This window comes from Drosophila teissieri, chromosome 3R, assembly GCF_016746235.2.
Source record: "Drosophila teissieri strain GT53w chromosome 3R, Prin_Dtei_1.1, whole genome shotgun sequence".
In the NCBI taxonomy this organism is placed as follows: Eukaryota; Metazoa; Arthropoda; class Insecta; order Diptera; family Drosophilidae; genus Drosophila; species Drosophila teissieri.
In genome coordinates, this window is record NC_053032.1 from 13,985,285 (window position 1) to 13,998,887 (window position 13,603).

Here is a 13,603-nt window from a genome sequence, read left to right on the forward strand (position 1 = left end):
AGAAAACATTTTCGGTCAAACAAGTGTGCACGGGGGTGTGACCATTCCTTTACACCTCGTTTGCGTGGCGTTGCGGTAATTCGACTGAAAGCCGCAACGGTCACATCGCTGCGAATGCAATCAACGAGAAACGAGCGAATTGCAACGAGCAGGCGAAAAATCACAAAAAGCGGAAAATCACAACAATCGTGGGTGCAAACGAAACGGAAACTGCGAGGCAACGGAAAGTCGGGTCCCGGAAAAACCAAACGGATGGCCCTTCGGTGAAACGCTGATGAAAGCAGAGGCGCACTTGGCGCGATTCGAGGGGAAAAGCGCTTTGCGCTGCTCTGCGTTCTTTTCCAAAACCGATTTCGATTCCAAAAACCAAACCAATCCAATACCCACACTCACACACCGACACACCAGCGCACACACACACACACAGACACGCGCGCGCATACAGTGAGCGAGTGAAAGTGCATCTACATCTGTGATTTCGTATATAATAATGCGTCGCGCATACGCGGATTTGGCCAGCAGAAGCACCAAAGACTAACAAGTGATCCGGAGCCGGGGACTGAGTTGGTTGGGCTCATCGACCCACCCACCGCGTGAAAGCCCCCGCCAGAAATGGCCGATCAGGTGGCGCACACCAAAGAAACGGATGCGGATGAGCCGCTGGTCAATGGCGAACTGCCAATGGAGGAGGCGCCGCCTTCCTGCTGCCATGTGATGTCCCTGTCCTCCATGGATGTAGATGCTGATGTGGATGCGGATGCGGAGGGCGATGTGGATGCCGCAACGTCCTCCTCCTGCGACGCCACCGCTTCCCAGCTAAATCCGTCGCCACCGCCTGCTGGTGTCCAACAGGCGAAGCCGGCGCGGAGCAGCTCACCGCCATGCCATCTCCTGGAGCGGCTCAACTTTCCCGAGGGCAATATCATTAACACGCTGCACACGATCCTCGCCCTGCCCCCTTTCGATCCCTATGCGCCCGCCCCCAAGGCGGAGACGGTCTACAAGGAGGTCGTGTCGCTGATGCAGTGGAGTCAGCGGGAAGACAACGCCATCGAACTGGAGCTGAGCGACAAGCTGCTCCACGAGTGCGAGCACAAGGGCGGCGATCCCAACGATGAGACGCGGTCGTATTTGGTGGGTTCCCAAGAGGTTCAGAAAGTTGTGGAGATCGATTTCATTCTTGTATTCATTGTATTTAATGAGTTGTCAAATCAAATAAGATAGTTCTGGACTCTAGAAAGGTAGAAATTATCTTATTAGATCGATCTTATATATTTCAGTATGCTAGATAGGCAGCTTAATTAATTTAATATTTAATTTAGAAAGCTTTCTTATTTGGTTAGGTCTTAAGAACACTTGTTTATAGATCTGCTCTTTAACCATATACATGTACTTTGTAATGAGTTTAGCTCTTTTATCCAACTTTCTCAATAAATACTAACTATCCATCATCGTCTTTTCAGATGGCCATTGAGAACATGCGCCTGTTCTCTGAGGATCCAAAGAATCCGCTGCGTGACGCCGACGGACAGCTGCGTGCAATTACGGTGCGATTGCTTGAAATGATCGAGATGCATAATGAAACGTACTCCTAATCCATTGTAGCTATATTTCCAGAATCTTGCCTTCATATTTGTGAAACACCGGAAGGAGGAGTTCTTCACATTTTGTTCCTGCAAGGAATGTCTCGAATACCGCGAAACCATCATGGCCATCATGATGGATCAATTTAAGGCTGCGCACATGGTGGTCATGTTGCTAGACGTACTGATCAAGGCCTACAGCCCCATGTTGAAGTAAGAATAGCCTCTTATACTTTAAGAAAAGGATCAATAGTCAGTTGCTAATCATCATCCAAACATCTTTATTTCAGAAACGATGCTGCCTACAATAAGTTTGAGAAGCTGCTTGAGTGCAACAAGGAGATTTATTGGATTACGAGCGGCTACCTCTACGATAAAAATGCCGAATATCTTGATTTTATTGATGACACAGCGATCTCCGATAATATGATATTAGTGCTATTTAGCGCCATGTAAGAGGAGACCTCAGGCCCGCATTTGTTTACTCTATACCCTAAATTAAACATTATCTATCCCACAGCTTAATGGCCAACAATCCGATGCTGCTGCTACAAATACTCGCCTATAATGTCGAATGCATTGTGAAGGCATTTTCCGAGGGCATGATCGAAATTGCCCAGAATATTCAGGAGAACGAGAAAATTTCGGCAGAAAGGATGCTAACATGTAAGAGAGTTTTCTATTCCATTCCACTCCATTCTTCTTTAAAGTAAACCTGTAGAACATATACTCAATTCTTTATAAATTGGTTAATTGGTTTAATAGGGAAACAGTATTAACTCTATGAATCTCTCTTCCTATTTAACCCCATGTAGACATTCTGGACGGCTACTCAGATCTAAATTGCATCTCGCAGAAGATCTCGCTCAGCCTGTTTGCGTTTGAGAACGATTTCCTACGAAAGTTCAAGCTGTCGTGGGTTCTCCTATGTCAGCGCCTTTTCCAGCAACATGTATTCATTCCCCTGGGGGATACAATGCTAGCCTGCATCCTGTCGTTGAAGGAGGTGGCTCCATCGGCCCAGACGACGGCGCTGATTAAGCGGTACATGCTGTTCGACGAGCACATGCACTCCATTGAGCGGCGCTGGACGGACATCTGGATCGAGCTAAATAAGTTTAACTTGTCGCCCACGGAGCACGAGCGCCGGATGGGCCTGCTCGATGTGTACAACATATTCGACAAGGTCGTCCTGGACGCCACCTCGTTCTCGTTGCCGGATATCAGCGACGATGAGTTTATAGACTTCCAGCGCATCGTGGATCGCCAGCTGGCCTGGAAGAATATCATGGCCTTCACGAAGCTGAAATGGCCCGATGGGTTCTACGACCCGCCCAATAAGCTGGTGCACGAGGATCTCTGCAAGAAGTGCAATTCTCTTCTCGAGCACCATAACGAGTAAGTTTCACGATCCACGCGTCCTGAAATGTTTCAAATAATAATAATAAACACTGCTATCGACCACCAGGAACTGCAAATGCATCACTTGCTCCATCGCCGGCACTCCTTTGCGACCGCGACAAGCGGGCCATTGTGCCAAGTGCACAACGCTCGGCATTGTCGAGAAGGATCCGAAGCTGATGAAGTCCAAGATCCTCAGCACCTGCACCAGTGATGAGGCCAAGCACAATGCGGCTATAGCGGCTGCCACGAGCTCCACCACCGTCCAACAGCAGCGACGCACGAGCGATCTGCCGGAGGACGAGTCACCAACCAGCAGCGGCAGCAGTGGATCGGTGTTTCGTCGACAGGCAGAGTCGTCCGATACGCTGCGCACCACATATCACATCGCATGGGCGGTATTTCAGCACCTGGCCACCAGAAAGCGCTATCGCCACGAAACGATTGAGCCGCAGTTCATCTGCGGTGAGAACTGCCGGGTCTCCGCTTGCCAGTTGGCCAGAAAGATCCTCTCCAACCAGCTGTCGCCGCTGCTGACCAAATATCTGCTGCGCTGCTTCCAGCCGCTGTCGTTCACGCGGGAGGAGCTGCGCTCCACGATTCCCTCCCTGATGTTCTTCAATCGGAAACTGGCGCCCAGCCCCGCCGAGCTGCTGGATCTTCGAAACCAGCACTATGTGTACAAAACATACTGGACCTTCGTTCTCTCCATCTACGCCAACTTTTTTGTGAAATTCAACTCGAGTTGCACGGATTTCGGTCACCTGGAGCTGCTCAAGGGCGATCTGCGACTGCGGCTGAACAGTGTGGTTGGTGATAAAGAAGATAATCGGTTTGAGCAGTTTCTGGCCCAAGTTATTGGGTAAGTCTATATCTAATTTGTTCTCAACGTGTATGTTCCTAAAAGTTTTTATTTTTAAATTCGCAGATACTCACCCTTCAAAATCACTGATGAGTAAGTATTACAGTCAACATATTTGGAATAAACTAGAAAAACACTGCACTTTTTGCAAGTCCATGTTTTCTAATTTGATGTTTGCCATTTTGACATTTGTGCACGGACACGTGATTTTTGGGGACTATCTACACCACAGGGTTGCCATTGCAAAATACTGCAGGAGTGAAAAAAAAGTTGTAACCAAATAGTAGTAAAAACTTTTAAAATGGTTAGAGTATATATGATCATTCGTAGCTGGATCTTAATTGTAGACAATATATGCCATACAGAATATTTTGAAGAAGTTTTTCGCGTGAACCTTATGAACATTTCAATATCTTAACAGTATCGCCTATCGATTACTAATTAATTGAGTCCTTTGCTTTGCATATCGTTATCTTCTGCACAAGAACTGTCACAAAAAAATGCATGGAAATTTAATATAAACCAATAATTATTGGCAGCATTTGTGGCAAGATAGTCGCGACGATTCATAATGTAGCAGGCCTCTGTTTTGCATGCCAGAGACAGAGATTTTAAAAATGGGACTTAACAAGGAAGAACTTGAGTTGTACTATTCTGATTCGGAAATCAATTATTCCAATTCCAGTTTTACTTTGGGTGATGCCAACATCGAGAAGATGCAATTTGGAGTGGATCAGCTAATGATGTTGCACGACTCTCAGATAATGTAAGTTATACTTCATAGCACTTTAAATCATTAGCTTATGAGTTCATATTGTATTCCAGAAAACGCACTAAACCAGATAGTACTACTGGCATATCGGGTGCCAAATCCAAGTCGGGAGAATCGAACTTGTCTCAGTCTGGAGGCAGAAATGGCGACGCCGGAGGCAACAAGAAGAGCAAGGAGAAAATGCGGAAATGTAAGTAGTTAGGATTCAGATTTCTGTTCGGATATGGAACATAGTGTGTATTTTCTAACCACTAGGCTGTGCTGACTACGCGGACATTGGGGAGCCCTGCAAGGAGAATCATTCGAAGAAACGTGTCAAAAAGGAGTGCAACCATGCGCGCTTCAACGAGACGAGAGATCGGCTGCGTAAGAAGCTCTCCCAGATTGTCAACGACCGGAAGACAAAGTCCACGGAAGAGGCCACGCCATCAAAGACCAAATGCAGCATGCCGGAGCCAGCGGCTGTGCCCGCACCGGCAGCCATCCCACCGAAGCGGCCGCCAAAGGCCGAATCCCTTTCGCCAAACCAACCACCCAGCCTGAAAGTGTTCGCCACGGCGCAGCTGCAATCCCCCGGCAATCCGCGAAAGATACCAGCCGCAGCGGCGGCTGCAGCGGCAGCTCTTAATGAAATTGGCGACAAGGAGGAGCAGGAGGGCGACAACAGTCTATTGCGTCTGGACAGCCTCTGCAAGAGGCTGCAGATGCACACGGATGCCACGGACGCCTCGACTGCGGCAACGGCGGCCGAAGCGGCAGCTGCTGTGGCCGCCTTTAAGCGCGGTGGCGGCTTTCCAGCGGATTACAGCAAAGAGGACATGATGCAGGACTTTGCCGAGTTCCTGGGTACCTATACCTATACTCGTGAACAGGACCAACAACGCTGGATAAATGAGACGCTGAACTTTATCGAGGGCAAGTCCCAGCAGCCGCAGACCGCGAATCCCAAGAAAGCGGCCAAAAAGGCCAAGCAGAAGATGCGCAAGGAGGAGGAGAAACGTATCAAGGAGCTGGAAGACCTGCGCGGCCAGTTTCTGGACATCTATTTCAAGGAGTTCATCGACAAGTACGAGATGAAGGCCTTGACGGCTGCAGGCGGCCGGAAAAAGGAGAAGAAGCGCATCGGTGAGCTGGAGACAAACATAAAAAATCTCCAGCGGGCAAAGGCTAAAGTGGAGACGGTGATCCTCGAACTTATTGCCACTGTCAAGCAGACGAACAACGAGTTCAAGTTCTCCTACTTGCCTACCAAGCAACAGCAGCTGGCCAAGATGGCCCAGCTGGAAGAGATCCTGAACGGGGGCTCGACCTCGACGACTGCCACTGCCGAACCTGTTAGACAGGCGCCTCCACAGCAGTCTGCGCCGCAGTATCCCGAGTTCAGTAGTAGCGCCTCCTTCTACTCTCCGGCGGGACTAGGGCAGCAGAACACGCCCGTATGTTTTGCTCCTCCTCAGCAGTCCCAACATCCGCCTCAACTGTCTCGGGATGTGATTGCCGCAATGGCGGCCAACTCCATCACTGCCGATCCCTCCAAGCGCATTGTGACAATACGCCGGGTGCAGCTGCCACATCCGGGTGCCGAGCAGCAGGTGACTGTAGTGGCCAAAGGCAGTGCTCCGCACGAGGACAAACTGCTCTACACATTTGTCAACGGGCACATGGTGGCTTCGGGTCCGACTCAGCCGGAAGAAATTGCTTCTCCACAAGTCATCGTTCCGGCTCCAGCGCCCAGTGTTCCTGAAAAGAGTGCCAAGGCGAAGAAGAAAGAGGCTAAGCGAGCTGCCGCGGCGGCAGCAGCAGCTGCGGCTGAAGCAGCAGCAGCGGCGGCAGCAGCAGCAGCAGCGGCTGCAGCGGAAGCTGCGGCAGAGCAGGAAGCCAAGCTCAAGAACAAGAAGCAGGCGAAGAAAACAGCCGTTGCTGTGGCCGCCGCCTCCAGTTCCACAGCGAGCAGCAACTCCTCAAAGTCGCAGACGCCGCAGAGTACGCGCGAAAGCTCGGTGTGCAGTGTTAAGCCGAAGACTGCACCCAAGAAGCCGACTTCCAAGCCACCCAAGGTTGTAGAAGTGACACCACCGCCGGTTCCCGAGCCGGAACCGGAGCCACCCAAGAGGCAGAAACGGCTGAAGTCGAGACTGGATCCTGGCCAGTTGGACAACAATCCCTTTAAGTCGCTACACATGCAAGATTCTTCAGAGGGAGAGTGGGAAACTGGCAGTGAGTCAGAGGAGGAAGTCCCAGCACCAGCACCAGCGCCGCCGCCAATACGGCAGCAGCCCAAGCTGCCAGCTGCTCCGGCGCCCAAGCCCATTGCACCTTCAGTGGTCACAAAGGCGAAGTCGGCTCCAGCCCCAGTTGCAGCACCTTCCAAAAAGGTGAAGCAACAGGAGGCCCCCCTTAAGCAGCCAGCGTCGCAGCCCGCCAAGGCCCAGGCACAGCCTAAAAGCAAATCGACGTCTGCGTCTGGGGGCAAATCCAATCCGCCACAGCAGCAGCAGTATCAACAGGAAAAGGTACCGCCTACCAAGAGCCAGCCGCAGCGTCCAGCGGAATCATCGAGGAAGCAGAAGCAGGCTCCTGGAAATCTCGAATCCAATCGCAGCGCTCAGAACCAGCGCAGTGAGCACTCGCAGACGCAACAGCCTTCTCGAGGTGGACGGGGCAATGGTCGAACAAAGTCGTCGGCTGGGGGCCAACAGCAGCCCGTTCAGCAGCACTCCAACCCTCATGCGGCGGAGTCCAGTGCTCCTCCAAAGAGATCGCAGCGCGGAAAGCGCGGACATCGCCAGAAGCAGGGTATGTTACAGAACACCGTTCATACAACAACCTATATTAATTGATACATTTTCATACATCATCCGTTGCAGAGGATCTCTCCGGCATTCCACACAACATGGGCTATTTCAATCCCAACGAAGTGGCCATACCCCCGCCGCAGACTGGAAGCTATGCCAGCACCCTCGCCCAGCAGATGCAGCAATTACGGATCAGCCAGGCAGGAGGTAGTTCCAGTTCGAAACAGGCATCGCAGTCCCCCAATTGCAGCATTATGGACCAGCTGAACCGCGGTGTACAGGTGGAACACCTTTCTCTACCGCCTGGTATCACCCTTACCAAGGTGGATCCGGCTAAAAGCGAGCAGTTGCGCCAGAAGAGTGAGTCCATCCGGTTGCTGTCCAAGCCTCTGGCCGAGCAGCAGCAGCAGCAACAGCAGCAGCATCACTTCCAGCAGCCGTCTCACCTCCTGGCGGGATACTATGGAGCTGCCGGTGCCGCTGGCATGGATCCCAACGGTGTTATAATGGTGGAGGCCAACCCACGACCCAATCGCAGCCAAGCTCCAGCTCCACCACCAAATGTGGCTGCAGCGGCATCTGCAGCAAGCGCCAACGGGAAATCCTCCAGGCGACGCCGTCGCAATCGTGGAAAGTCTGGTGGTGGTGGGAGCGGCGGAAACCCAGGCAGTTCTGGGCCGGCCAACAAGCAGCGAACGGGAGGAGGAGGCAGCGGATCAGGTGCAGGAGCGGGTGATGGCCAGATATTGGGTTCCTCGCCAGCCACTGCGGCCACCATTGAAGCCAATGCCAGTGGTAATATCATCACGCTGCGCAATCCCATGTTCCATCAGGGCAATGGTCCAGTGAGCGGCGGAGGAATGATGCCGCCCAATCCCAACCCAATGCCGCCAGGTGAGTAGTTCTTCTACTTGCTCTAAATTGTGATATAATAATAAATACATTGTGATCATTCCTTGCAGTGCGAAACTTTGCCGCCGGACTTCCGGCTGCTCCAGCCATGGCCATGGATCAACCTGCCGCAATCATCAAGAACGAGAACGGCATGTTTACCATACGGAATCCAGCGCTTCACCAGGCGGTGACCAATGGCCTGGCCATGGGGGGCTATCGCCAGTTCGGCAGCAATGTCAACTACTACACGCCCCAAGAGGCTGTGGCAGAGGCGGCACGCGCCACACAGCAAAAGCAGCAGCAACAGCAGCCTAGTGCGGCCACAGTTGGTCACGGCGGCAGCAGCACATCGAATTTCTCCTACTTCTCCAGTGGATCGGCCAGTGGCAACAGCAGCGGAAGCAGCAACGGCGGCAACGGCGGCAACGGGACGCACAACAATATCAGTATTAGCTGTACCAACGTTCCCCCAAGCAGCGCCGAAAGCGGGGCCAACAGTCCTGGCAGATTAGTCGGCGAGGCGGCTGTGATTGCCCGTCCCAAGCAGTCACAGAAATGTCTATCGGCCATTGGCAGCGAGCTGAAGCAAAAAGCCAAGGACAGCAAGTGGCCGGGCTTTGGTCAGCAGCAGGATTTCAGTAGTACTGGCGGATCTGGAGCCGGAGTTCCACTGCAGGAGAAGTACCAGCAGTCGAGCTACTACAACGGCTTCGAGGTCTTCTCAGCTGCAGCGGCCACAGCTTCACAGGGTTCTGGAAGCGGCGGTGGATCGAGCGATTGCCACATGCATCACAGCTGTGGCGACGACTCTCCGCCGCCCACCATCACCGGTTTCAATTCCTACCTGGAGGGCATTCCGAACACCGGAGTGATTCGCTACGACGACGCCGCCTTCCTCAAGAATCTGATACCGGGCCAGCATCTCAACAACGAGGTGCGTTACGGTTCTGATAACTGGTTCCTGGACCAGGATTTCTATTCAAACTATCAAAATTATCCGCTGTTGTCCACTCAAAATTACTATCCATTCGCCTCATTTTTCTCATCTTAACTAATTTTTGTATCTGCACATTTTAAATTTGATAATTTTCGAAGGATATTTCGCAAGAAAGTGTAAACTTTTTATTTTTTGTAAGACAGGCTGAAATAAAGTCTACAAATCGTTATTTATAGTTTTTCTAATAGTTTACATACTCCCATTGCATTTTGCGTTTACATTTCCAGGTCTCCATACACAATATTTCGGAGTCCAACTTCACGCGCAACAACGCGTCGCCGTCGCCGCATCACGTGGAGATCACCAGCGTGTTTGGCAACCGGGCACGCTCCTCCAACGCCTATGATCCGCAACAGCAGCCGCCGCCGGGCAGCGTCGGTCAGGGTGCCAACTACTGCGACAACGTGGCCGCCGACTACGGCAGTGGTTAGTACACACGATATGGCTTAGTCCTTAATCCAATTTACCCACTTTTAGTTACAGACTCCCACCTCTTCGTGCAGAACAATCTGCTGACGCGAATGCCACAGCCGCCGGTGCCTCCGGACCCCTTTGGCTACGACTTCGACCACTCGGTGGTACCGGGTGGAGGCTCGAAGGCGGCCAGCGTGGCCAGCGATCTGAACGAATTCCTGCGCCGCAGCCCGCTTAGCCAACGAACTTCGCCGTACAGCCAGGACGAGAATGCCGCCGCCCTGGAAACCTTCGTACAGAACATGAACGCGCTGCAGATCGCCACCGATGCAGAGTGCTCGCGGCTCAATGGCACGGTAGCCGGAGGTGGGCCCAACGATGTGGCCTCGGCGGATGCCACCGCCGGAGGAGCCGCCAATGCAGCCGCTGCCTGGTGGTGAACCACACGACAAGAGGTGCTGCATGGCCAGCAGATTGAGTTGAACTCCTCACATTCATCCCACTCTCAAATACGCAGACATTTCATCGAGGAAAAGCTGAAAAAACGAAACATAAAAATGAAAAAACCGAAAACGCATCCAAGAAATCATTCAAAATGACTTAGGAGTCAATTTCAATGTTTCAACAAAAAAGAGAAAAATAAAGAAAAATCAACTTAAATGGAAGTTCACATGCGAATGGGTGTTTTTTATTGCTTTGAACTTAAATCAACTATAGACTGGCGTATTACAGTTACCAATTATTTTATGAAAGCAACGCAAGCGTACTAAAGTGATATTTATTTCTCGGTATGGTTTTAATTAATAAATGCATTCCTTATATTTGTAGAACAATGCCGAATAAATTGAAACTTGTTTGGGAATTGGGATTTATTGTTAAATTTTCAATTTGATGCTAGTAAATATAAAAACGTTACGCTTAAATAGCAAGAATTAGATGCCGACGAGTGGCTAAAATACTTGAATGCATTTACATCTCAAACACAAGGGACCCCGAGGCGTAGCTGACGCTGGAGTCCTCCATGTTCTGGCACTGGCTGCTCTGGTCGTACTTGAGGAACTTAAAACTCATCTTGTCGTAGCCCTGATCCTGCAGTGCCTTCACGGCGCCCAGCATCACTCCGATGGGATGGCGTCCGCATATCGTGTTGTTGTACTTGCGCAAGTACTCAGTAAAGGAGTGCGGACTGAGCGTCTCGATGATATCCATGCCCTGCTTGTCCAGCTTCTCGATGGACTTGTGAATCGCTCCGCAAGAGCGGTCATAGTAGGTGTAGCTGAAGCGCTGGCCCCAGTGGCAAAAATCGGAAGATATCACAAACAGGTTGGTGGGGTCCATCAAATAAGAGGACAGAAGGCTGCCGTACTGTGCCTCTTGTTCGGGATTGAGCGAACCCACCAGAATAGGCACAATGGTGAACTGGTCCTTGTAGCTGCAGCAGTATTATTGCTTAGTACAATTTCTCTTTCAAATGATCAACAATAGCACTTACTCCTCCATCACTTTGGCAATGTAAGGTAAATGCATCTCGATGGAGTGTTCATCCTCGTCAGTCTTCATGTCCATCCAAGAAAACTGACCAGTCTTCTCAAGCTCAGCGTTGACTAAAACAAAAAGCAATTCAAATAAATAAAACATGTACCGTGCGTTAATCCGTAACTATCATACTCTGAGTATCAATTTTGAGATCGTAGAGGGGCGTCCTGTATTTCTTCGCCACGGATAAAGCGCAGCCACGAAGTCGCACATGGTGCGAGGGACCCAGTATGAAGATTCGCTTGCTGCAAGCAAAGGTTCAATAAAACCGGATTGTCTTCACGCAAATCTTGAATGTGAACTTCTTACACGACAACAGGGCTAACTTGGCGATAGGCGAAGGCACCGCAGGCTCCACAGTACGTATACCCAGCATGTCTAGAAAATACCACTTAATTAAAGAGGCCTTTTGGCAGAATTCGGTTAAATCTTACGGAGCAATTATGGCACGAGCTGGTCCATGGGACAAATCCGCGGCACCCAGCCAACGATCCAACTGCCTGGAGAGCTCGGCGCCTGGAATGCAAGTTAAATAAATTGTTTAACGAATAAAGAATGGTATAGTAGTCCCTGTTTTCCCGTAATTAATTAAATAACATGTGGAGGAAATGGTTTTTATAAGTAAAATAAACACCTGCACGTTTCAGTTTTGAAATACTTCAAATAAGTTGGCCTGTCGTTGCCTAGCAGCAAACAAACAAATATTTCCAGGCTTATAAAACTTTTGCCGAGTCGACTTATCACAGAAGCGATATAAAGTTATTAAATATTGATATAAATTTTAGTTTAACATTCCGCAATGGAAACTGATAAGGAAAAACACAGCGATGAGCTCATGAATCGCATTCGGAATGAGCTTACCGCCATAATATCTCAAGAGTAAGTTCTCAAGTTTCCACTTAAATTAGATATAAATAGATTGGATTGTTCATTTTTAAACTAATACCAATCAAATGAATCCATCTATAATCGTGCAACAGGGCTGAAAACGATTCCGATTCACATGAACTCCTCCTGAGTCCCAATCCGCTGCCCATCTTCGGGCCCATCAGGAAAACAAGGACAGCGAAATCGAGGAGTTCAAAGAAGAAGTATGGTAAGTCCTCGTCCGCAGGCAGTAAAAAGAGTTCGTCCGCCGAAAGCAGATCATCTGAAGATCGTTTAACGGGAGGCGAAGCCCAGGATAAGGCATCGGATCCGGCCCCAACAACGTCCAGCTTTTCGCTTAGATCAGGATATGATGGGCCCCCCATGGAGGCCAGTGCCCGTGCCGAGTTTATGGAATCGCACGCGGCCAAAAGTATCGACGACGATGTCCGGAAGATGCAGTTGGAGCTCAAGCAGAGCTACGAGCTCTTCCAGGGCATTGGCGAGAAATTGGAGTCAGTTAGCTTCACGGGACTGAAGGATCGCATTCGAGACCTGCACCTAAACGACTCCAACAACGAGTTGGGCAAGGCGACGACCCAGGAGCTTCAGAAGATGTTCGACCAGCGTTTTCTTCAGAATCGTCTGGACAAGCTTACCACGGACGCCACGCAGGGATTTCGTCGGCATCCCGGTGAATTCGGCGACATTCCCGAGTTGAGCACCTTCTTCCAGGCATGCACACAGCTGGAACGCGGACTGGATGCACTGCGTCAGCAGCGACGGCGCAACAGCGAGCTGGAGAAGCGTCTGTGCTGGGCCACCGAAATCGCATACGATCGCATGGACGAGATTCGGAACTCGGTGGGCTCGGATCCGGAAAAGAACTTCTGAATTACTCAGTTTTAGGTGACATGTAGTTCTTTTTTTGGTTCACCCTAAGGTTCATTACCCGCAAACACACACGCACAGGTGCAATACATATGCGTTTATCCCACACCCACAAGCGATGCAATATTTGATTGTGTTATCTTCTGATTGCAGATGGGTGGTTACTCACCCGAGTCCGTGTACCAGCTGCCTGCATGGGTTGCTCTTCTGGCCGACATGTTGTGCGAGATCCCTAATCTGTCTGTTTAGTTAGTAAGTTCTATTAACTGGCCGTTACTTGTAGAAAAACCGAGTTCTTTGTTATTGGTGCAGCAGTGTGACCGTCGTCTTGTTTTCTAAACATGCACATTCACTGGATTCACGGCACTTTGGTCACGCTTTTTCAGGGCTCCAAAAAGTATTTAAATAGTGTTTGGATACTAATTCTTATAAATATTAAATATTATAAATGTTCGATCAAAAAACTTAAAATAAAATACAAAAGGTAAAGTGCGAATGTAATTTTTTTAAATTTCCTTCCCTATAAACGAAATCACATAACAATTTAATTTAAAATTCCCAAAAGTCAAAAGTCGGTATTATTATTACCAC

General features: G+C 50.0%; 3 protein-coding genes across 9 annotated transcripts; 2 read left to right on the forward strand and 1 right to left on the reverse strand.

The window, feature by feature from the left end:
• The first annotated feature begins 105 nt into the window (after positions 1-105).
• LOC122622049 lies at positions 106-10,388 on the forward strand. Of its 5 annotated transcripts, none has more exons than XM_043800174.1 (15): positions 107-1,134; positions 1,464-1,547; positions 1,606-1,796; positions 1,874-2,035; positions 2,104-2,249; positions 2,399-2,981; positions 3,052-3,846; positions 3,913-3,939; positions 4,532-4,612; positions 4,672-4,808; positions 4,874-7,414; positions 7,486-8,307; positions 8,376-9,241; positions 9,532-9,730; positions 9,782-10,388. In XM_043800174.1, the coding sequence occupies exons 1-15, from the start codon at positions 613-615 to the stop codon at positions 10,156-10,158; spliced, it is 7,533 nt and encodes a 2,510-aa protein (XP_043656109.1). In that variant the 5' UTR covers positions 107-612; the 3' UTR covers positions 10,159-10,388. The 5 variants fall into 5 exon arrangements, with proteins under 5 accessions (XP_043656113.1, XP_043656109.1, XP_043656110.1 ...); XM_043800175.1 differs by having other exon boundaries at positions 9,788-10,388; XM_043800176.1 differs by having other exon boundaries at positions 1,618-1,796.
• Positions 10,385-13,411, reverse strand: LOC122622051 (protein MEMO1). Its single transcript, XM_043800181.1, has 6 exons — positions 13,182-13,411; positions 11,689-11,770; positions 11,564-11,632; positions 11,387-11,499; positions 11,211-11,322; positions 10,385-11,150 (listed from the first exon to the last, which is right to left on the reverse strand). The coding sequence occupies exons 1-6, from the start codon at positions 13,228-13,230 to the stop codon at positions 10,688-10,690; spliced, it is 888 nt and encodes a 295-aa protein (XP_043656116.1). The 5' UTR covers positions 13,231-13,411; the 3' UTR covers positions 10,385-10,687.
• LOC122622052 lies at positions 11,938-13,508 on the forward strand. 3 transcript variants are annotated; one of them, XR_006326267.1, is made up of 4 exons: positions 11,939-12,133; positions 12,235-13,093; positions 13,166-13,264; positions 13,325-13,508. XR_006326267.1 is itself a non-coding variant. In XM_043800182.1 (2 exons), exons 1-2 carry the CDS (start codon positions 12,054-12,056, stop codon positions 13,013-13,015), a joined length of 861 nt encoding a protein of 286 aa, XP_043656117.1. In that variant the 5' UTR covers positions 11,938-12,053; the 3' UTR covers positions 13,016-13,127. The 3 variants fall into 3 exon arrangements, 1 of the variants encoding a protein (XP_043656117.1); XR_006326266.1 differs by having other exon boundaries at positions 13,166-13,508; XM_043800182.1 differs by lacking the exons at positions 13,166-13,264; positions 13,325-13,508 and having other exon boundaries at positions 11,938-12,133; positions 12,235-13,127.
• The last annotated feature ends 95 nt before the right edge of the window (positions 13,509-13,603 follow it).